General features: G+C 33.2%; 1 protein-coding gene across 1 annotated transcript in view; it reads right to left on the minus strand.

Moving 5' to 3' along the window:
* Window positions 1–25,124, minus strand: part of LOC145267065 (protein unc-79 homolog) — a gene marked incomplete in the record, with an annotated part of 244,654 nt that extends 219,530 nt beyond the window's left edge. The window contains 7 exon segments of the mRNA XM_080123020.1: window positions 1,758–1,887; window positions 2,566–2,621; window positions 9,201–9,287; window positions 12,086–12,256; window positions 15,940–16,100; window positions 19,472–19,592; window positions 24,687–25,124. Coding sequence (XP_079979146.1) covers window positions 1,758–1,887; window positions 2,566–2,621; window positions 9,201–9,287; window positions 12,086–12,256; window positions 15,940–16,100; window positions 19,472–19,592; window positions 24,687–24,708 — 748 coding nt within the window.
* Window positions 25,125–25,528: the final 404 nt, after the last annotated feature.

Below are 25,528 nucleotides of genomic sequence, written 5' to 3' on the forward strand. Positions count from 1 at the left end.
ATTTGTGGTCCATTGGATAAAGAAGGTTACCTGTAACTGTAGTGGAATGGTGTTAACCGCATCACGTATCAAAGCCATCCACCTCTGTCAGTCGGCAACAGAGTCAACAGCATAATCCAGCCATTCATGAACACCAAAAACGCGAGGACGGACATGATCTCCATATCTACTTCTACTGTCGCAAGCCAAGTCTTAAGTTGGCCACCTTAGCGTTTCTTCCAACCAGTAAGTGCAGTGGGCGCCACCAATTGATGGACGAACTCATCCCCCGGCCGGCGCAGCACATGACCAAACCAGCAGAGTTTCCTCCAGGCCAAGGATGTTATATCTATATAGCATGCATGATCAAGTTAGGGATCCAGTCGGAGAGGCAAATTTGCAGGATACGGCATAGGCAGTAGTGATCGAAGACTTCAAGTTTATAAAGATCTTGTCTGCGCAGTGGGCAGGTCTCACATCCATAGAGAAGAATTGTTCTGACAATGGCCTCATAGATCCACAGCTTGGTGGTTCGTCTTATCTCCTGGCCAGACCACAATCTCTCAAAATAAAAAAGGTCGAACATCACTGGTTTAAATTTAGTTTGGTTTGGTTTGGTTGTTTTGTTTTACGGCATATCAACCCTTTTCGGGTTATTTAATGCTGAATCCAGTTATTTTGGAAATAGTATTCATATTGCATCCAGTTATTTTTTAAAAGGTTTTTATTCTTCAACCTTTTGTATCTTTAATCGCTAGTTTGGTTTGGTTGTTTTATAGTGGATTTTATTGTTTTTGTTTGGTTTGGTTGTTTTATAGTGGATTTTATTGTTTTTGTTTGGTTTGGTTGTTTTATAGTGGATTTTATTGTTTTTGTTTGGTTTGGTTGTTTTATAGTGGATTTTATCGTTTTTGTTCCCTGCTCTGCAGAACATGAATGAGTTTTGCAATGGGAGAGGGAAAAGGGTTACAGTATTAATGTTTAGCACATTTTAAGTTAGGAAACCAGTCAGGAAGCGGGGGAGATAGAAAGAGAAAGGGGAAATGGGAAGAGGGAAAAGGGGGAAAAGGTGAGTTGTGTTTGTTTTTCGTTTTGCAGAACATAATAAAATTTTGCAAAAGAAAGTAGAAAAACAAAAACCATCAATGTTAGGTGCATTTCGTCTCGGGAAGCCAATATCTTCAGACAGCCTGGTCTGGTAGCACCAGAGTTTAAATTTGATTTATAATCAAATATCAACGCTTATTAACTAACTAATTAATTAACCAACACTGTGTTGGGTTCAAAGAAACTCGATAGAGAGATAAATGTGTTTCTTTTCGCAGATTCGTGGTTCGTCACAAAGAACAATCTAACCGCCAGAACCACCTACACACAATCTGCAGGATTGCCTGACTGCTTCCCAGCGTCTTGCTTTTATAGCGACCAGGAATCATATAATAACTGTTAAAAAGAGTGCAAGATGGTGGTGCTGGTAGTTTTATTGCAGGGAGATGGGTCGATAGCGTAATTGAAGTTAATCATATGAGTTAATCATGCTGGTGAAGTTGATGGTTGGCAGGAAAATATTCACAGCTATATCTGCTTATGTATCTCATTGTTGAGTTTTTTTGCACGTTTCATTTTAACTACCTGTACCCTCCCACTCACACCTTCCCATTCATTCCTTATACAATCAATTTAACGGATGAACATATTCAAAAGAACCACCAAAAAGCTTACATATATTTGCGTTGCAGACAGGGAGTTGGGTGGGAGTGGGGGAGAAACAGTCTTACCCAAGTATTTATAATGAATTCCTCTTCGTTCCGAGAGCGATGGATTCAGCTGTGGCCAGTAGTAGAACAGCAAATTAGCAGCCGGGGCACGAGCAGATGGGGGCCCGTACGCAATAACACTGAGCAGATCCTACAAAGAAGAACAAAACCTTTTTTCTATAAACCTTTTTTAAGTAAAATTAACAAATATCTATGAAAGCTCTCTCTCTCTCTCTCTCTCTCTTGCATTGAACCCAATGTTAAAACGCAGCAATATAGCTGGATCCATAAGCAACGTTGGGCTCTTTACTCTGTGATGAACACGATCCATCACTCCATTACGAGTAATGTTGTAAGGTTCATCATTCTGATGTCATCACATCTGTCACTCCAGAAACGGCGTTAGATTCGTCATTACAGGACGAGAAACGGCGTTAGATCTGTTAATATGACGAACAACGTTGTCAGATCCGTCTTTCCACGGTGAACAATGTAGCTAGATCTGTCACTATGACGAACAATCTCGTTAGATCCGTCACTCCATGACAAGCAATGTCATTGGATCCGTCACTCTATGGCAGCAAGTAATGTCGTTAGATCCATCACTCCATAACGGGCAACATCATCAGATCTGTCACTCCATGACAAGCAACATCATTAAATCCGTCACTCTACGAAGGGCAACATCATCACATATGTCACTCCATAGCAAGCAGTGTTGTCATCATAATTGAATGAGTTATGACAAACAACGCAGTTAAATCAGTCCAAAAAAAAAAGAAGAAAAGTTTTTATGCAACATTGAAAGTTAAATCCCATAAAGACTTACCTTAACAACATCCTTCTTCATACTCATAAAAAATTCTAGGATTTGAGAATGAAACACTGAAAAGCAAAAATGATTGAAATTTAAGAAAAAAAAAAAACAAAACAATTTCACACAGAATGACATTAAGAAAATTTTCTGTACTAGCTGTGTGTGCCTGACCTTGGCAGACGTAAAATATGCTTCAATATATCTTAATTCATACAGATTTCAATTTTATTATTACAGTATTAAAGAGCCAATTCTCTTTTAAATATATATATACTAGCGAGGGGTACCCGGCGTTGCCCGGGTGTTTGGTGGTGGTGGGGTTAAAAAAAAAAAAAAAAAAAGTAATTATGAGGATCGAACCCGAACCGTTGAGGTAAAGTTGTAAATTAAAGTGTGAAAAAAAAAAAACAAGTGCGATGTTAACCATTGCCCCACCGCGAGATGCTAACGGAAACACGTTTGAATTTATTTAATTACTTGGGTTTAGCAGGTGCCCATTTTAATGAGTTAATGAGGTCAAGTTTGACTGCGGGATAGTATTCATTTACTGCTGAACGCTTTTTTTCCCACCCCCAAGATGTTATAGGAAAAAGACTAACCCACATGCAGCGAGCGACAAATATTGAATATTTATCTTCCCGAAATCGACCAAATTAAATAGGCAGGCGAGCTTCGTTGTTAACTGTGAGATATTACGATTTATATGTGATATAAAAAGTTTTAAAAAGTTGTGAACCGACCGACCGCTTCTCTGAAAGAAGCCTTTTGTAGACACACAGAAAAAGCGAACACACATACATACATACATTTTTCGCTTTTATATTTATAGATATTAGTGATTTCAAAAGTTTTAAAATATACAAATTGGGTGCCATTAGCTAGAATGTAAACCAAAACATTACCTACTGTTTAGAGCTACCAACAGATAAATAAGAAAGATTTAAAATTAAACCATTTCAAGCTACGAATGAATTTGCACATACGCAAAACTAATAGAAATATGTCAGCAGGTTGAAATGAACATTTTGCATTTCAACTTGCCGACATATTTCTGTACACATTATTCATCCATCAAATCCAAGATTTTATTCGTTATAAACCATCTTTGATGGATGATTACTATTTCCTGTTAATTTCAGTGTTATGTGACCAGTAGTTTAAGTGTTTATGGGTTAAATATTTACACACAGACACACATACATGCATACATCTGCTGTTTTATATCTATATATCTATAAAAGTGAACGTGTCTGTGTGTGTGCCTGTGTACATTTCCCTACACAATAACTCTGTCAATTTTAAGTCTACAGACTCGAAATTTGATATACAGGGTACTGAGATTTGGGAAAATCTTTGTAATCCGTTTTTGGCCAGAAATTTGGCTGTTACGGAGTCAAAGTTCAACGATTTGACGTTTGAGAACTCTACCAAACTCCTCCACCAATTTTGGGTATAAACAATTGGATCTAACTTAATAACTTGATTTGAGCCCAAAATAATAAATGTTCAGGGGCCATAATAGGGGTCAAAGTTTTAAAAAATTTGACCTCTGCAGTCTCTACCAAATTACTCAGACAATTTCTGGTCTAAACAACATTTGAAATTTTACATAAAGGGTATTCAGAGATAGGGCAAGCTTTTTAATTGGTTTGGGTTGAAAATTTTTAGTTACCAATATATAAATGTATGTATGTATGTATGTTTGCCTAAAACTTTCGACAGAGGCGACAGATTTTACCAAGATCAGTATCGTTTTGATGTTAAACCTTTTAGATGACAAATATCGAAAAATTAGCTAAAAACATTAATATCTTCACCTGCAACTGGGCACTTTTCTACAGGGGGGGGGTCGCTTTTATCGCCAATATTTTTTAAAGTCATCCTCTCCTTCCAATTATCTAGCCTTAATTTAAACCTATGTCACTTCCGGTTTGGCGGTGGTCGTAACAGCAAAGACGTCAGGTTTTTTTTACTTGTTCTTTTCCTCCTTCGCGGTACGGGTTTGAGCCTGCCTTCCTACTACCACTTTTTTTTGCTCAATATACACATCCAAACACCTGGGAAATGCTGGGCTGAAATGCTAGTATATCTATAAAAGTGAACTTGTCTCTGTGTGTGGGTGTGTGTGGCTACATTTCCCTACCAAACTACTCTGTCAATTTACAGTCTATAGACTTGAGATTTAATATAAGGGGTATTGAGATTTGGAAAAATCTTTTTAATTGATTTTCGGCCAGAAATTTGGCTTTCAAGGGGTCAAAGTTCAAGTTTTACTTAGACATGGATCTAATGTTTTAATTTGATTTGAGCCCAAAACAATAAATGTTAAGGGGGTCAAAGTTAAAAACAATTTGACCTCTGCAGTCTGCCAAGTTATTCAGCTCTAAACACTTGAAATTTTATATAAAGTTTATTCAAGCATCGGGCAAGCTTTTTAATCGGTATTTGGTCCAAAATTTGGCTGCCAAGGGGTCAAAGTTCAAAAGATTTTACCTTTGTAGTCTCTAGCAAACTATTAAGCTAATTTTGGGTCTAAAGATTTGAAATTTTACATAAAGGGTATTTAGATATGCAGCAAGCTTTTTAATCAGTTTTGGGGTGACAATTTGGCTTCCAAATAGTTCACCATTGTAGACTCTACCAAACTCCCTCACCAATTTTGGGTCTAAACACTTGAAATTTTAGATGTAAGTTACCCGGACATGAGTCAAACCTTTTAATATATATATATATATATATATATGGGCATATAAAATTATGAACAGTACATAGGGCCCGAGCAAAGCCGGCTGAACTGCTAGTATATATTATGTAATAATTAAAGTTAAATTCTATGGATTAAAGCATATATAAAAAATATATTCAAATTAAGAATTTATTGTTTGAAATAAGGAACGTGTGGAAAAAAAATTATATTTATTTCCTTAATCCATGGATTTCCAATAATGACTCATATCAGAGGAAAATATAGTTAGCATTTCATGTCATACAACATGTTATATGGGTTGTGGAATTGCATTCATCTGCAAAAGATCTAGCTAATTTGCATATTCTTTTAAAAATTCATTTTAATTAATTCTCTATTAGTTTTTTTCGGTTTTCTTATGAGATGATCATCTTTAGTTAACTATTACGTGTAATTATATTCATGCAGATATTCTACATGATTTATACTTGCATAACATTTGCGTAAAAAGCTTATAGTAAACACAAACCTTTTTCTATATATATTTATGTATGCGTATATATATATGTTTAGAATTTTTTGCCTACCAAACTCCTCTGTCAGTTTTTGGTCTACAGACATAAAACTTAATATATAGGGTATTGAAACGCATGTAAAACTTTATATTTGGGTTTTAGCTGGGGAAAATCGATGCAAAAGTGTGAAAATTAAAAAAATGGAATTTGCCAGGTGAAGGTCGAACGACAGCATTACGAATTTGCATGCGTAACGTAAAAGCTATTGGTTCAGGTTTTAATTTTTAGCCTTACAGCAAACATGTCTTCTTAGCTCAGGCATTAACATCAAAGGAAAAAGTAAATTGTAAGCTAAATATTTTGGTTTCGATTTTCGGTGGTGGCGCACAAATCATTTGTTTTAACTTTTTAAATCTTACTATATATTGGGTCCATAAATAATATATAAATAAATACGAAATCTGCATTAATCAAAATATCATATTTAAGCGTATTTTACGGCCGGGTCTGCTAGTATATACAAAAGATAGACGGTTTCTAATTTTCATACTGAAAACAGACATTTACACACTTTTAGCATGATTCGTATGTCATATACAATTTATTCAAAGAGAATTTACTTTCAAGGAATGACCTTATTTGCATATTACATTAAAGAAAATCTACTTTAATAATTAACTCAATATTATTGTTTGTTGTAATATAACTGTCTTAATTGATTTATTTAGAAATATTATTTAAAGTTGATTCATTTCATTTATTTTCAATTATTATTAGTTGACACCAGTTTAATTTAAAAATGGAAGTTTATTTATTTAAGCTGTGAGAGTTATTTCCCCTTTTAAGCTATTTCTTGTTTAATTTTTAAGGACAAAAATTGATGCATTTTATGCTTGCATAAATCCATCATGTGATTCACTTTCAAGAAAATCATAAGAAGTTAATGTATCTTAAATAGTATGTGACTACACCCTTCGCCTGCCAATATTTTTCAATCTGGCAATGTATGTACAGCTAGTATTTTTAGAAAACATAAGTTTATTATACGGCATATCAAACATCCATTACTCTCAGTAAATAAATATAAATGCGATATCTCGTTTATTTTTTGGTTATTTTGATAAAGTTTTGAGTTAAATAAAATTTAATCTTTTTGATTAATAGATATATAATTCTTTTTCTTGTATCTTTAATAGTTTTTTTTTTCCAGGCTAATTCAAGTTATGTCACTAATTTTGGTGAATGCGGCTTTATTTTTTTTTACACAAAAAAAAATGTTGGTGTTTTTCAAATTTGGTGCGCGCGATATTGTGAGTCTCTTCGTATAAAAAAATAGTAACATTTTAAAGAAAAAAGGTCACTTATCAATATGGTGAGCTTAAAAAAGGGCTTTAAGTTGTTTTTCACAAAAAAAAAAAATCCAACTTGAAAACTTCAGTGAAAGAAATATGAAAGAAATTCAATTGAAAAAATTCCGAAAATCGATTTGTAGAGAAATATCTCCTCTTTAATAATCTGTTGGTGTCATATTACTACGCTCATAAATTAAGGAGCGCCACAAATAAAAGTGACTGTACTTACACATCGAGATTTACAACTTAATCCCAAGTGACCAAAGTCTGAAGTATCATAACGAAAATCAACTATCAGCACTAACAAGCCACACGACCCAACAAAAACGTAAACAAACAACTTGTTTCACAGATATATCAAAGTTCTTAAGTGAGTTTGTTTTTGTTTATTTAAAAGTTATGGAAAGTTATTGTTTAAAATAATATTTTTAGTGTGACAAGCACGTCAATAAAAAAAATGAAAATTCACAATTTAAAAAATAATGTCAGTTGTTTATTTTCTATATCTTCTTTCAAACTTTCATATGTTCTTTGCTTTATCTTCTTTCGGTTGGATAAACTTCAGCATTGTTAAATTATCTTTTAAAAATTAAACTGGGTACATTTTAAACCAAAAAAACATTTTTAATTGCGTGTGACTGATGGAAAATTTTTTTTCATTTTAAAAAATACGCCTCATTTTTTTTGTTTACTTATTTCTCTTATGTTCTGTCGGGCGTTTTTGATATATCCAACATTTTTTTAAATTATTTTTTTTATATTAAGCTGTATAGTTACATCACTTTAAAAAAAATTAACAAAATATAGCTAAGTTTTAAGTTACATGCAACAAGTCATGTGTAAATAAAAAAATTAATTTCACGTAAAAATGTACATTTTTTTTTGTTTATGTTCTATCGGGCGTTTTTGTTAAATTATTTTTTAATTACACCGTACATTACTTAAAAAATAACTGAAAATATAATTAAATTATGTGCACGTGGTGCATAAATGAAAAAATTAATTTCACTGTGAAAGTCATTTTTTTTTTTGTTTGTTTATTGAATAATTCCCCGAGACGGTACTTCTATAGTTTATCACCGAAAATGGAGACACCATTTTTTTTTCGCGCACCTGTCGTTAAAATCTGAGGGAGAAATCATCTTTATTTTAAGAATAATCAAATTGAATAATACGCTTGGAGATGAACTTTAAGGCAAAAAGAAAAAACTGAACACCGAATGAATACCATAATACTTAGTTTGCTGCACCTTATTATAACAAAGGTCCATATGTGAGCCAGATCAACCTGGTAGTTTCCAAGAAAACTTTTAAAGTAAATGTGGTATTGTGGTAATGAACCCCTATTAATCCTCAACTGTGTATTGAACAGATACCATAATACTTAGTTTGCTACAGCTTATAAGAAAGGCCAGCACTTGTACAGTTTAATCAAGACATTAAAAAATGAAAATATCGAAAAAAAAAAAAAAAAAAAAAAAAAGGTTATATATTGTATGTATCTGTTATGGAACAAAGTTCTCCGAAAAAAAATTTCACTTAATTTCATCAAGTAGTTTTTTATTTTTTACAGCCAAAACACAATTTGTTATGATACTGAGCAAAAGGTAGTCACGTTTCGATTTTTAGGAAGAAAAGCTAGTATTAAAGATGGCGAGGGAGTGTCGGCACTTAGTTATCTCCCTTTGGTGTGTTCAAAATTTTAAAGATGGCTACCTTTATTGCGCTCTCATAAAAACGTGTTTTACCACTGTAAAAAAAAAAAAAAAAAAAAAAAAAAAACGGCTCGATCAAATTAAGTGAAATTCTTTTTCGGAGATCTTCAGTCCAAAACGAATCTGCACAATATAACCTTTTCGATATTTTCATTTTTTAATGTCTCGATTAATCTGTACCTGTACAAATACCATACAAGATTTAAACCAAATCGGCTCAGTTATTTCCAAGAAAAAGTGGAACAGATAGACAGACTAAGAAAAATATAATATAGATTTCTGTAATAAAAATATATTTCTATCCATTGCAGATATTGTAAGTAGAGTAATTCATGGAGTAAATGTGGTATTCTGGTGAAGGATAGATAGTGATACTTACTGCTATTGTCAGTGTGTTGAAACACTATAGTTATAATAGCAGCTACTGATTCACTGGCATACGTTGGTTCACCACATCCATAACTTCCTGTGGAGACAAGGAAATACAACAAAAAATTATGATAAAGAAATGATACAGATAAGATTGAATGTTAAAAAACAAAATATTTTTTTTACACAAGATTAGAATTAATTTTTTTTTTTTTTTTAATTTCTATTCAGTGCGGACTATTATTCTCATCTTTTCTTAGTTGTTTCACAATATTTCGGTCAACTATTCCTCTGGCCTTCGTCAGGTGGTAACAACTACGGAAGGCAGTAATTGCAATGGATGCAGTCAGGAGATTCAGAATTCCTATCCCGTTGCGGTTACCATCTGACGAAGGCCAGAGAAATAGTTGGCCGAAACATCATGAAACAACTAAGAAAAAAATTATAATAATAGTCCGCAATGAAATAAATTAATTTTTGTGGAAACGCCCACTAATTAGCATACGTGGGTGAACAAGATATAGATAAAGGTATCAAGTCAGCAAGACCGGGAAGCTGTGTTCGAACGCCAGATAGGCAAGACGCATATGACGGTTGCTCCATGAAAGACTTTAACACGCCCTCTGCCGGACAATCTTCCAACTGCAGTACAACTGCACCTTTGTAAATATGTATTATCTTTTCGTCTTAATATATTTGTTTTACCTTTACTTTCTCCATTCGTGTTGTTATTGATACAGAGACAACATGAATAAATAATACTGATCTCAATAATGAATTCCAATTAAAATAATATAAGGTCAGAATTGTTAGATATTTACAGGCAACCTCAGGAAGAAAAATTATTTGATAGGTTGCACACATGCAAATAGATTCAATGTGAAGAATGCGGGACTTTCCACCATCGTCTAACAGAATGCATAATTTGACCCAGGAAAATGTGAAAGGATATTAGTAAAAAAGTTGAAATAATAGACAAAGGAAATACTAAACATTCCGATAGGAAAAGAATGTTTTTATAAATAAAATCGTCACAGAGAAAAAGCAGTTGGTCGGTCGATCAGAGAGAGTGAGGCTCGTCACCATTTCTTCACCGCCAGACATCCGACACAACCACACAACCCACCTCACGCACCTTTCAAAAATGTTAAAACACAGAGTAATAATTTATGATCAAAAACTGATTTGTCTGTGTGAAATAAAAGCAATATAATTTTTGTAGATCAACCGTGTTGTGATTTTTACTTTGCTATCGGTGTGTGTATATATTTGTACCAGCGATAAAAGTAGATGTTAACATTTATATGGACTGGATAAACACATTTTGAACAACATAACAGAATTAGGAGACATCAGAAAATTTCATTAGAAGTAGATATCCAAAACTAAAATTTCTTTTGATATACAGGGCAAATTTTTTTTTTTTTTTTTAATTTAAACAAATTTTTGGCGCTTCTACAGAATTGGGACGAGATTTTTGGAAATCATAAAACTGAATTTCACCTAAAAACAATGGTATCTACGTATTCCTCATATTTTTAAGATGATTATATCCCAATTATGAAATGATGATTATATCCCATTATGAAAATTGATAAAGTAGAAATTTTTATATTAAAGAAAATAAAAATAGAATTTGACGAAAACGATTGTAAAACACAGGAGAGTTCAACAGGGAGGTAATTTCCCGGTCAATTTAAACAAAGATGGCAGCAATTTTTCACCTGCTAACACGATTAAAGTTGTTTCTTTAATGATTCAGTAATATTCAGGTAATTTCGATTGCATAATTTGGAAGCAACCATTGTAATTTATTAGAATTGACAACAAAAATCAGTTGAAACCATTGTTTTTTATCTGAAAACTCCATTTATTAACTACAAAATCTCATCCCAATAATGTAGAAGCACCAAAATTTTTTTATTTTTGGAATTCTTTTGAGATGAGGTTTCATAATTTGTGCATTCATTTTTTTTTTGCTGACTGTTTTCCTCATCTTCATAGTTGTTGTTGCAGCATAAATGAGCGGTTAGAATTTACGTATGGTAGACGAAAAGGGTAAATGTTAAAAGTACGAAATGAAAAGATAAATATTGACGACCCGATGAATATTATGAAGCTAATTTAGCAAAGTTCTCGGTCTCCTATGTGAGCGTAAGAGTAAATATTTTAAACAAGGTGAAATCATCCCCACCTTTTCAAAGTATAACTATCTTGGGAGAGTTATTTCGACCAAACATAATTTAGGAGATAAGGAACGTAAATTAAATCGAATGATAATTACTGGAAAACATGCATCAGGTATTGGCAGATAGTCTACAATATGAAATTTATATATGGCATCTGTGTTTGTATTCCTATTATGTCTTTTTCTGGAGAGGAAAATCATCACTATTTTATTAATATAGAGTTAATATGAACATGAGTTACAAATAAAATTGGCTAGTCAAAATCAAACTTTGATTTGTCAACTCAACTGCTATTCAGACCGAATATTAAAAATCTGACAAAATGAATTTTTATATTTATTTATTTATTTGCAGACTGTAACCCTCATCTTCATAGTTGTTATTGTTTCACCACGTTTCGGCCAACACATTATCTGGCCTTCTTCAGATGATTAACTGTGATGGGATAGGAATGCTGAGTTTTATAACTTATCCTCAGTAATTACTGCCTTCCATAGTTGTTGTGTCACTGTTAATCACCTGAAGAAGGCCAGAGGATGAGTTGGTCGAAATGTGGCAAAACAACAACTATGAAGCCTGCTTGCCTACTACCACTTTTTTTTTTTTGCTCAACATACACCTACAAACACCCGGTCAACGCCAGGCACCCAGGCTAGTTTTATATAATAGTAGAGATAGATGAATGGTTAGTATTGACTTCACTTACCCAATGTCATTGGAAGGAGACTGCTACAAAGTAAGTCAATTGTGTCCTTGTGCAAAGACGGTGGAAATATCGCCAATGTTGACGCCACAGTATACGGAAGAGCATCAAGAAGGTCATGTTCTAGAAATGGTACTAAACAGCCAAGAACGTTCGATATGGCTTCTCCAAGATCTGGAAATAACAAAATAAATATATTAATACATTTTGTAAGGCGGTAACAATGCAAAAAAGTCTAAGTGCTGGGAAATAATATAAGACAGATAAATAGTGGTTGAATACGCAAAGAATAATCCAGATAATACAATCTGGAATCAAAGTTACAGTATTCCCTCGTTATTCGCGGAGGTTATGCATTTTTTTAAACCCCACCACTCTTCTTCATCTTTCATCATTCGAGTCTGGCCATGTTATCGACATCTTTTTCACATGTTTTCACATGGTGAACGGGTTCACAATTAAAAATTTAAAAAAAAAACAAAAAAAAAAAAACAAGAAAAACAAAGTCTCCTATGCTTCATATATATGTGGGTTGGACTCTGGATCCATAGATGAAGAGAACAGTTTCAATCCTACCGAAGTAAGCCAGAGGATTAGTTGGCCGAAACGTGGTGAGGCAACAACTATAGAAGGCAGTAATTACTGGAGGTACAGTTACAAGACTCAGCATTCCTATACCGTTGCAGTTAATCACCTGAAGAAGGCCAGAGGATGAGTTGGCCGAAACATGGTGAAACACCAACAACTATGAAGATGTGGATAGCAGTCTACAGAAAAAAAATAAATACACAAAACAATTATACTCTTTTTTTTTAACAAAGGATGTTTAAAAAAAACAAAAACATCTGAAGAAATTTGAACGTTTATATTTTCAAGTCTCAACATAAAATTGGGTGTATATTTAGAATTACACTTATTATAAAAAAAAAATGCAGAACAATCTTTATGATGTACGTACTAATCATGAAACAAAAATATTGTTATAGACCCGTGTAAGGGGTCACAATCAAAGAAACCACAAGTGTATAAAATATAATATGTATTTATCATAAAGGAGCCACTAAAGTGGTATGGTCCTGGATATAACCTAAAATATATCCGATGGTGAGGCCCCACCTTGCGGGCCTTGGGGAGTGTGGAGCCACCCTTTAATTGCCATTGCTCCCAAGTCCACTCTGACCTGGAGTGGTAGTACCTGTAAGGGTCCCAACTATGGGTTAAATAGAATCCGACTTAAAAAACAAATATACTCCATTAAAAATCGTTCCTCAAAATAACTAGATTTGGCATTAAATAACCTGAAAAAGGTTGATATGCCATAAAACAAAAACAACCAACCAACTAAAGTGGTATGAGAGGAACGTGTACGTAGCATGCAGTTAAACATGGTATGAATGTCTCTATTTAGTCTCTGCAACCAGTGGTATTCATAGGACTGGTTGATTCCACTTAGTTCTCAAATAGAGGTGATTTGTACCTCACAACAAATATCATATTCCAAAAATCATGTGGCTTTGGCTCATAGCTTTTCTATTTGGCTAGTAAGTGAAAATATTTAATTATTAAAGGTCAACTAAAGATAAATTTGTTTGTAGAGCACTTACTAAGACAAAAACAATCACTGGTAAAAGAAAAAAAATTAAAGAGTTGTATCTCATCCAGCTTCGATGCTGTTGATTCTTTCTCTATTCTATTTTATTAATCAATCTATGAAATTACTGCCTTCCATAGTTGTTGTTATCTCACCACGTTTTCTGGGATACAGTTACAAGATTCAGCATTCCTATCTCATCGCACCTGAAGAAGGCCAGAGGATTAGTTGTGCCGAAACATGGTGAAACAACAACAATGAAGATGAGGATAACAGTCCACAAAAAAAATGAATACAAAAATTATGAAGCCTCATCTCAAAAGATTCCAAAAAATAAACATCTATATATATAAAAGCGAAAATGTATGTATGTGTGTTCGCTTTTTCTGTATGTCAACAAAAGGCTTTTTTCAGAGAAGCGGTCGCTTGCTTCACAACTTTTTAAAACTTTTTATATCACATATGAATTGTAATATCTCACAGTTAACAACGAAGCTCGCCTATCTACTTAATTTGCTCGATTTTGGGAAGATAAATATTCAATATTTGTCGCTCGCCGCATGTGGGTTAGTCTTTTTCCTATAACATTTTTTTTGGGGAAAAAAAAAGCGTTCAGCAGTAAATGAATACTATCCCGCAGTCAAACTTGACCTCATTAACTCATTAAAATGCGCACCTGCTAAATCCAACTAATTAAATAAATTCAAACATGTTTTCGTTAGCATCTCGCGGTGGGGCAATGGTTAACGTCGCATGTTTTTTTTTTTCACACTTTAATTTACAACTTTGCCTCAACGGTTTGGGTTCGATCCTCATACTTACTTTTTTTTTTTTAACCCTCCTCCCCCACACCTCCAAACAGCCGGGCAACGCCGGGTACCCCTCACTAGTCTATAATATAAATCTTAATTGTCGGTTTGTGTGAATGTATGTATGTTTTTATGTCTGCCAAAAACTTTTGACAGACGCGACGGATCCTGACAAAATCGGTATCGTTTTGAAGCTTGATGTCTCGGACGACAAATATCGAAAAATTGGCCAAAAACGTTAATTGCTTTACCCTCAACTGAGCAGTTTTCTACAAGGAGGGGTCGGTTTTTGCGTCACCATTTTCGCAAAGTCATCATATCGGTTAGATTGACTATGCTTAATTTCAACGTTCCGAACTTCCAGTCGGGCGATGGAAACATCGGCTAGGGCATCGTCTTTTTAATCTTTTTTTTTCTCTCTTTCACGTAACGGGTTCAAGTCTGCCTGCCTACTACCACATTTTTTTTTTTAACACATCTGTCTACTGTTGTTTTGATTCCACTTACTACCACAAACGACTTTATTGTAATTACATAAACGACATATTTTTTTTGTTTATATATATGTGCAATATTTTGCATTATATCAAGTTGTCAATTTGGCAAGCGTATTAATATACACTTACATGCGCACACAAAGCTTACTGAATTCCGCTCACCTTGTCGATGGGAAGATACAAATCAGTTCCAGAATAGATTTTGTGCTGACAAGCCGTCTCCCCTATTTTGTTCTTGACTTGTGCTGTAACATGGTCGTTTCACTTTAACCGTATCGCAACATATCAAACCTCAGACCCACACGTCATCTGAGATTTTGATTCTTCCAAAATAATGCATTTTGTTATCTTTCAAAAGTCTTTTCTGCACACACGTGTTTAACAATGCTCTGCCATATAACATATGCTTTTTTAAAGTCTCTTTCCCTGCCACCTCATGCTGGCCATAGCCAGTCCTTTCTCGCCCTTGTTTTCATATATCCATCTTCCCCCCGCACATACTTTGCTTCTTTTTCTTGACGTGGTGTATTTGTTTTGTCCTTTTCTTGTCAAGCAAACTTGCGCACATTTGCTAATTTACATATTGCTAGAATGGCTGCTGCTGCTATTTTCACTAATCAGCTATCCTACAGCTGCTGCTGATTTTCTTGCTTGTCAACAATCTGTTACAATAAGAATGCACCACTTTGTTACAGTGCCAGAAGTACACAGACAAGATGAAACTCCAGGATACGGCGTTCTGTTTGTGACAAAAGTCAACTGACCTCGCAATTCTCTTAAAACCAATTCAGAATACATTTTTTTTAAGAACATGAGCCAATGCTCCCTAAAAGTAAAGAACGAAATAGAATCTGTGTGCACAAAGCTATAATACATTCTCCCTTCCCCCCAAATTCACAGACTAGCTTTACTTTATATATTAGATAATGTTTTTACATGAATTATAACAGAAAATCTCACCATGTTGTTTGATTAGAAGTTGAGGGACAATATCAATGATGTCCAAAACAGCATCGTATAAACCGGAATAATTCAGGTTGGGAAAGATAGACAATCGTACACTGTCTCTCTGCCTTGGACCATAGCTTTCCGATGGAATATCAGGAACATCCTTGAGAACACTGCGGATGAAAAAAAAAAAATGATTAAAAATATCTAAAGGATTAAGGATGAAAATTTGACAGATGCTGACATTACATTCGTCATGGTTTAAAAAAAAATAAAATAAAATAGGGTTCTTGTCCAAAATTCATCCTACATTAAAACAAAAATAAAGAAAAATTTATATGATGCATATGCTCGTTATGCGATGAAAATATCATATTCCAAAAATCATGTAAATTCACCAAGTAGTTTTATTTGTAAATATGAAAATAAAATTTTATGAGTATCAGACAAATGAGTCTTGCCCAACATTTAAAAAAAAGATTTAAAAAACAAGGGAGATAACTCAACAATTAAAAACTTTCGAGATTTATGATGTCATGCTTTACGAATTGCCCTTAATCGCTTAAAAATTATTTTCTTTATTAAAATAAAACTACTTGATCAATTAATGTGATTTTTGGAATATGATATTTTCGTTTTATCACCAGTATGTACATCTATATATATAAAAGCGAAAATGTGTATGGGTATGTATGTATGTTCACTTTTTGCGTATGTCTGGAAAAGGCTTTTTTCTGAGGCCTTCTTGCTCGGTTCGCTCCTTCTTAAAACTTTTTATATCATGTCTAAATCATAATAACTATGACTTAACAATAGGGATCGCGTGTGTATTTAATTTCCCCGACTTTTACCAGCTCGCAGCGTCTTCGAAAAGCGAATGATCTGACTTGCAGTACAAAACTAGGTCAGACATCACGCCACTTCCTCGCAGCATTTTATTTTGCTTTATAAACCTTCACTTAACGCGCTTATGTGTTCCTCTCCCTCTAGGCCGAGATGGTTAGGTATCTGGCTTTTTTTTCCTTTCGTTTCTACCTTCGCGTCAAGGCTTCGGGGTTCAATTCTACCTTCCTACTAAAACTTTTTTTTTTACTTGTCCAACGTTTTTTTTAACACACACGCCTACAAACACCCGGGCAATGCTGGGTACCCACCGCTAGTGTATTATATAAATCCCAAACATCTGTTAAAATGTATATATGTTTGTATGTCTCGCTAAAATTTTCAACACACACGACCAACACTAACAAAATTGGTATCGTTTGAAAACTCGGTCTCTTGGCTGAATAATATTAAAAAATTAACCAAAAACATTCATTATTTGACTGGGTTATTTTTTTACAAGGAGGGGTCAGGTTTTTGTCGACATTCTAGCAAGTCATAAAATAAATTCTAGCCTCACATAAACGACGTTGGATAAAACAGGTTATTTCAAATGCGTGTGATGTCACAACGATGGTGGGCGCATCAATAAAACCGTTTGCTTTTTTTTTCACCTCCTTTTCATCTTGCGTGTTATAGGTTCGAGCCTGCCTATAACTCCTTTTTTTTTGTGCTTGCACGGATACTCACTGCTATTTTGAGTTGTTTTAATTCATTTTTCTTTTTTTTCAGGGCTTTGGTTACTCAACCAACACTCTGACACACACCTCGACACACCTGGCCAACTAGGCTAGTCATACATATTTTTCTCTATTTTTGATATAGGAGAAATTTTGGACAAGAACTAAAAATTTTTTTGATATTTTTCAGCATTTCTGAGATAAGGATTATGTAATTTTCGATAACAATTATTATTGGTTTAATAATAATTAATCAAAGGATAAAGTATAACCTTTAACAGATTTATTTAACAACTTACAGATTAAATAGTAATGTAGGAGTCATTTGATGCATTAGGATTAAAATCTGTGTCAGAATTTTGGGGGAATTTTTGACACCCCTAACACAAAACTGCGAATAAAATATAAAAAAAACTTGTAATTTCTCTTTTTAAAGTGGGTTGTTTATTTTCGTTATGGAATATACTTCCAAAATAAACTATTAAAGTCGTTTAAAAAATAATAGAAAATTTATTTTAAAAAAAAACAGTGTTTACAAAGTGCCTGCACGCATTCATGCAGCCATTTTGTTTACGTAATGAAACCAATTGAATTTTACGAGTTAAATTTTTTCCATTTTTTTTACTTTAAAAATCTATCAAAATTTTTCTATTGGTTCAATTTTTACGATATTTTCAGGTTCAATGTGAAATTTTATGCTCTTACCAATAAACCGAATATAATATTTTAGACAAGAGTTTTTTTTTAAATCCAACCTCCCAAAATGGGAGGTTGAATTTAAAAAAAAACTCTTGTCTAAAATATTATGTCTATTAAAATGAAAATAATTCATTTTCTCACCTCAAATTTTATATCACAAATTAAAGATAAAAGATCAATAAATAAAATAAGCTAATTTAAAACAAAAAATACAGTTATTTGCAAATTTACCTGTAAAGTCCAAAGTTTAAAACCTTTTTTTTTCAAAACCATGTTGAATTTTTTTTAAGTGAAACCTAATAAACTTGTTATATTGCACAGAAAGTTTCGTTTAATTACGACAATTATTTCTATTTCATTCAATGTTTTTTTTTAGATATTAAAAAAAAAAAATTCATTCCATAAAGAAGAAATAAAATATATTTAATCAAAAACTCATGTATTTCTTTAAGAGAATCAGAAAAAAAATCACTTGACTGTTTTTTTTTATCGGCAAAAACTGATAAGTGAAATGGGACCATTTTCCAACTACGGTGGCCATAATGAACTAACTTTTGTTTACAGCCAGCAATAGAAAGAGACATTAATTCTGTCGCTTACAGGCCACCATAATTCATAACTCTAAGAAAGGGACACGGTTATCTCCCTTTTTTCCATTTGTGATGAGCTGAAGTTGCAACATTTTTTAATACTCGCTTAAAAAAGTATTTTATTTAAAAAGGACATGGAATATAAAATATAAATATGAATAAATTCTTAACAATGAAGAATGGAAGTACCCATTGAATAGTATTTTTTATAGGTAAGTGATTTTTTTTAAATTTATATATACATATATTTTATCGAAGTAAGTTAAAATTTGTTGATTTTCTTTAAATCTTTTTTAAAGAAAACCGATTTAAAAAACAAATATTGCATAATTTGCTATTAAGCCTGTTATTCTTTTAAAATTTGATCTTTGCTCCTTTAATTGAAAAAAAAATTAGGGTTTGAATTACATTTTTCAAGTAGTTGTAAGCTTCGAAAGATAGGAGGTCGAATTATTCAATTTTTTATCATGCATTTTTAATGGCGTTTTCTGACACTGCTAATGCAAGGCACCTTTATTCATCTCCCACAGTGTAATAGCTGCCTTTTCCACTAAAAATTAAATTAAATTTTCCAAATCATATATATAAAAAGACTTATAATTTGGTAAAAAAAGATTAATTGAATAAAGTAAACTGTCTCCTGAGTAACACTGGGTAAGGTCAGCTACTGTTTAAAACAAGAAGAATTCTCACCTGAGTAGAGTCTGTGAAAAATACTTCAAGGTGTTTGCAATATCCATCCCACTTGGTTCAGGGAGAACATTGTTCCTGATCCGGCTGTGGTAATCCTGCAATGTTCGGATCTTGGCCGTAACTATCAAAAGAAAATGAAAAAATAAAGAACATTGTAAACAATGATATTCATAACAACAAAAATGGTAATTACAATCACCCCCAAAAGTGAAGTATTGTTTTTCACTCCTGTCCACTTGTTAGTTGTTTCTTTCCTTCTCCCACTCTAGGACACTAAACCATTAATTTTCTTTTAATAATACGGTAGATTAGTGTCCAATCGATAATCTGTTGAAAAAAGACAACCCCCCCCCCAAAAAAAAGTGATAACAAAGAGCCAAGAAGGGTCAAAGAGGATGGAAAGACCGAAGAGGGAGCACTGGCCAGACCTCCGCTGGACAAGTGCGAAGAGAACTGGGATCTTGGGGAGGCTTAGTGCCACTCAAATTCCAGTATAAACCAATGGCCACTACCAGCGAGAAATCAATGGTAAGAGGCTGTTGCAATGATGCAAATTTATTTGCAAATGCTATCAAAGGAGGAGGAGAGAGCTGGACGTCTGGGGAGACTTGTTACTCAGCTTCCAGAGAACACCACACATCTCCAATCAGATCGTTTGCTGACTCGTGTGAAAGCTCCAGGTGAGCCAATAATAAAAATAATAATGGAGGGGAGAGGGCATGGTATAGGTCAACCCTAATTTTTTTTTGTATGTTGACAGCCTTAAAAATATCAAGAAATAATCTATTAAATAAATCCCAAACGTAAAGTAAAAAATAATACCCAGAAGATTAACTCATCTTACGTTTGGTAACATTTATTGATGCTTGTTAAGATAGAGTCGACAGATCGGGCTTTTTAAATATATAGTTCTAAACAAATACAATATTACGTAACTAGCGGGGGTACCCGGCGTTGCCCAAGTGTTTGTTTCCGGGACGGGGGGGGGGAGTTTTAAAAAATGTTATGGTAGGTAAGTAGGAAGGATCAAACCCGGAGTCATGAGTAAAAGTAGGAAAATAAAGTGTGAAAAAAAAAAACAAAAAAACATCTGCAACGTTAACAGTTCGGCCACCAAGAAAAGTCCATTCCAGTTGTTTAGGAAAAAAAAACGACTACGGTAGGTCGGCGCGAATGTGAAAATATAATGTGAACTGTCCAGCACGCTAACCACTACGCCACAGAGCACTGCAGCTTAGTTTAGTGATTTTAAATAACTTCACATGAAAGAACTACGAAGCCAAACCGGTGTTCTCTTCTCAACTGTTCCTTGTGAACGATCCCCAAACGGTGTTAAGTGGTGGCAGGGGGAGGAGGAATTTATTAGAGAGAAAATATTTTACCACTTCCATTGATCTTAACCGATTTAGGCCGTGACTTCTCAGCAGAAAAAGTATAGAAATCTAAGATTATCGAGGAATTTGAGAAATAATAAGCCTATAACACACCTCAGATATTGTTCTGCCGTTTGTGCATATTATATTTGCATGAAATATCTTGATTTTTAATCCTATTAATGTCAAAATTCAGACGGGAAAAAATGAGTTCATTTTATTTATATAGAGAAGAGATAAATTGTTATGTCAAAAATAGTAATATATCCAAAAATTAATTGGGTAAAAAGTTATTTATAGTTAAAAGTAATTTTTACGAAAAATTGTGTAAAATTGTAGACAGTGAAGAATTCATACACAGGGGAAAAAAACTCTGAATATTTTAGAGTGCTTGTTCATGGCGACCAAAAGTTTAGCCTTGTTGCGATAGACTTCTTATTTTATTTTTTTATTTTTATTTTTTTACTAAAAACACAATAGCAGTGGTTCTAGTCGATGAATTTTCGTAATTTTTTAATGTATTACTATTTTTGACCTAGCAAAAAGTATGTAATATTATTTTTGGCTTTAAACAACAATTTTAACAAATCGATCTGTCGACTTTATCTTAACAAGCACCCATTTATTCGTTATATATTTGAATGACACTTCTACACTACTGGGATGAAATTTCGGAAATCGTAAAACTGAATTTCACATGAAAACAATGGTATCTACGTATTCCTCGTATTTTTAAGATGATTATATCTAAAAATTACGAAAATCAGTAAGGTAGAAAAAAATTATTTATTAAAGAAAATATAAAATAGAATTTGATGAAAACGATCGTAAAACAAAGGAGAATCCAAAAGGGAGGTCATTTTCTGTTTCAATTTAAACAAGAGGGATGCAATTTTTTACCTGTTAACATGAAGTTGTTTTTTTGTTTAAATAATTTAGTAATATTGTAAGAAATTCTGCAGAAATAAGCAAGCTTTTTATTGGACCGTTTCTCTGCCCATGGATTTATTTTAACCAATCAAATTACATGTTATAACTAACTGCCGAGAATGTTCTTGGCACCAATATTCCCTTTTTCAGATCAGAATCCAAAAAGACGCAGAGTTGGACACACGTGGATTTCTCACCCGAATCGAGGCAGTGAAAAACACTTTGTTGCTTTGAGACGTTTTAATACCTAAACGTGGAGCGGAACATTATCATTGCAATTACCAATGCCCTTAAATAGGGCAAATTATATTTGCACGCTTGTGCTACAATTTGATGTATGCCAAGACGAAATTAATGTTTACAGTTTGACCTACTTGTCCGCCATTGGACTGACTCGAAGGACATCTTGTGGATGCCCAGTCAGCAGTATCCATCTTGGAAGTCACCTCAACACTCCAACCTGCGCATTCTTCATCAGCGAGAATCTTACCCAGCCTTTATCGAAGACGAACTATTAATCCCTTTGGGGACGTTACCTGCCCATAGTGGCAGATAGCTGAAAATGACGCGTCTTTTGCAACATGGACTTTTTTTTACTTTAATAAAATTTATGTTGAAGTCTTAAGGTGAGCTTGTTGTAATTTCTGTTTCGCTTCTTCCATTCTGCTGAGGGCAAAAACCTTGTGAGAGAAAATCTCACAATATTCAGGTAATTTCGACTGCATAATTTGGAATTTACCATTGTAATTTATTAGAATTGACAAAAAAAAATAAATAAAAAATAACAAAAAAAAAGAGCCCATTGCTTTTTTGGGTTTGTATTACTGTACACATAGATTCGAAAAAGTTGTCAAAAAACAAATATATAACAAATAAATGTTATCAAAGGCAAGAAAGTTACTTTTCTACCAAACTGGATATATTTTTCGTGTTTTTATTCAATGTAACATGTTTTATTCAGCTCGAAAACCATACAGTGTTTACCGATGTATTGGAAAATTCAAGATGGCGTCTGACTCTCTCTTTAACACGGTAAGTTTGGGAAAAGGTGTTATAAATAAAAAATTGGATAAAATACTGTTAAAACTCGCTCAATGTATGTTACCGTGACATAGGTTGAAAATAATATTTAAAAATAGCGCGGATTCCATTTTGACTTTCACCAATTTTCCTGTTAATAATTACATAAACTCCGGAAAAGAAATATATCCATCCCAAAAAAAAGCAAAATAAAAAAATAAAAAAAATAAACAAACAAACAAAAAAAAACACATAAAATCATAACAAAAATCATGCGCAAATTTCAAACCAAAATAAATAAATAAAAAAACTAGGTCACACACGCAAAAAGTCTTTCTTTTAAAAATAACTTCTCCCTCAGTCGAACAACGTTCAACATCTGAGCCGATGCGTATTTATTTCGCTAGTGGGGTAGCCACTCGTATACATCGGCTACGTTATTATTTAGAAAGCCATTCTTACCAGAGGGAGGGGAGGGTATTTTGTAACTATTCTGTACTTTCACCTAACAATTTAATAATAATAAAAAAAAATGATAACGTAAAACTTGAATTTAACTTGAAAATACTATTCAAAAATAGCGCGGTTCAATAAGTGCGCATGCGCAACTGCACAAGTACTCAAAGTTATACAGCTAAGTAGAAGAGTGACTTATCTTTGATAGCATTTATTGGCGCTTCTACACTATTAGGACGAAATTTTGTAGTCGATAAATGGAGTTCCTATTTACAATGCCTCCCCACGGGACAGAGTCTTTTTTTAACGTGGAGAAAAGGAACAAAAATTAAAATTGTCTCAGTCGTGAAGGATTTCTCCTCCACTGACAGAACAAAAAACTGAAGTGCAGCATCTGAAGAACAGATACTACACTTTGATCTTGTCCTGAAGGCCAAAAAAACGGTAAATTTTCAGATTAGCTCCAACTCCACCTCAACAGTTTTCTTTTAAATGACGACTTTTAAAGGTTTTCGACTATGCTGAATATGAAAATCGCATTGTAATTTTGCAAAAATAAGTAGTTATTGAGATATAAAAAGTTGCATTATGCATTATATTCTTTGGCGGCCATCTTTTACGTGCGTGTGAGTGCGCCATAAACAAATCTACTCATCTATGACTGACACTGCACGCGCGTAAAAAAGATGGCCAACAAAGAATACAATGAATAATACAACTGTTTATATCTCGATAACTACTTATTTTTGCAAAATTTTAATGCGATTTTCGTATTCAGCATAGTCGAAAACCTCTCAAAGATACCATTTAAAAGAAAATTGTGAAGGTGGACCTGATCTTAAAAAAATACTAAAAAACAATGGTTTCAATTGACCGAATCGTGTTAGGTGTAAAATTGCGGCCATCTTGTTTAAATCGAAACGGAAAATTACCTCCTTTTTGAACTCTCTCGTGTCTTACGATCGTTTTCATCAAATTCTATTTTTTTTCTAATTTTTTAATAAATAATTTTCTCCCTTATTGATTTTCGTAATTTTTAAATATACCCATCTTAAAAATACGAGGAATATGTAGATACCGTTATTTTCATGTGAAATTCAATATTACGATTTCAAAATTTTGTCCCAATAGTGTAGAAGCGCCCATTTATCTCTTAAATATTTGAATCTTTTTAGTAATTTTGTTTTCATTTGTTGGCTTCTCTGCTAAATATCGTATCTTTTTTTTTTTAATATATATATTTTTGCAAATTATTAGACGTTGTTTGTTATCAACAAGTTCTCTGACCCCCAGAACTGTTTTTGTTTTATTTTTAAAGAAATCTCTTAACATAAAATCAGAATCATGACACGTTCACAAACTGAATATATTTAATCAACAACAGATTTTATTTATATTGTTTTAAACAAACAAACAAATAAATAAATAATACATACAAGTGGCCGCCCTGGTAGCCATTTTTGTTTAATCCTCCAGGTTTTGTTATCTTTTAAAAGTTCCTTCTCTACAAGAGTTGGCCATTTCTGCGACGCGTTCTCTTTTTTTTTCTTTTTTCTTTTTTTTAAATATTTTCAGGTAAAATTTTCTGCGACCCGATTTTCAACCCATGAAGGGTCAGTTTTACGTTTATCGTCTATGCAAAAGAAAAAAATAGGAGAGAGCTGTCTTTTTATGGGGGGTGGGGTCGTTTACTTGCTTGTTGGAATCTGGAAGTAACAGATGAAAAAGATGCGAGAAGGAAGCATCGTTTTGTAACGGAACTTTTCTTCCTCTTCCTCTTGAAGATGAAAGCGAGAAGAAGGAAGCAATTATCAGAGAAAAAAAAAAAACAACGGAAGAACCACTTCTTATCTTTATTCGCAAAGACCCCCCCCCAAAAAAAAAAACAAACAAACAAATATTCCAAACTTCGATTAAAACGTCAAAAATTCGATTTCTTGTTTTTAATTTTCAAAACGAATTATCAATGCTCCCTTATTTTTTTGAAAATATTACATTTTCGTTTCGTCTTTAGAGAAAAACAAGAGTGATCTCCCCTTAATTCTTCAATTTTAGTATTTTAAGCAAGCCATGTGTGGTCCCAGTGAGTTTAGCGCTAATTATAACTTATAAATAAACAGTAACCGCATTTTAAAAAATTAATTTGAGTTAAATTTGATTTATCTTTACGATTATTGTTTCCACTTTACTTCCGGTTGCTTCTTCGTTTTCAGTTGATTTTTTACGGTATTTTTTGTTTATTCAATGGTTAGGTAAAAGTACAAAATTATTAAAGAAC

This window comes from Euprymna scolopes, chromosome 42 (assembly GCF_053919585.1).
Source record: "Euprymna scolopes isolate OS-2025 chromosome 42, ASM5391958v1, whole genome shotgun sequence".
NCBI lineage: Eukaryota > Metazoa > Mollusca > Cephalopoda > Sepiida > Sepiolidae > Euprymna > Euprymna scolopes.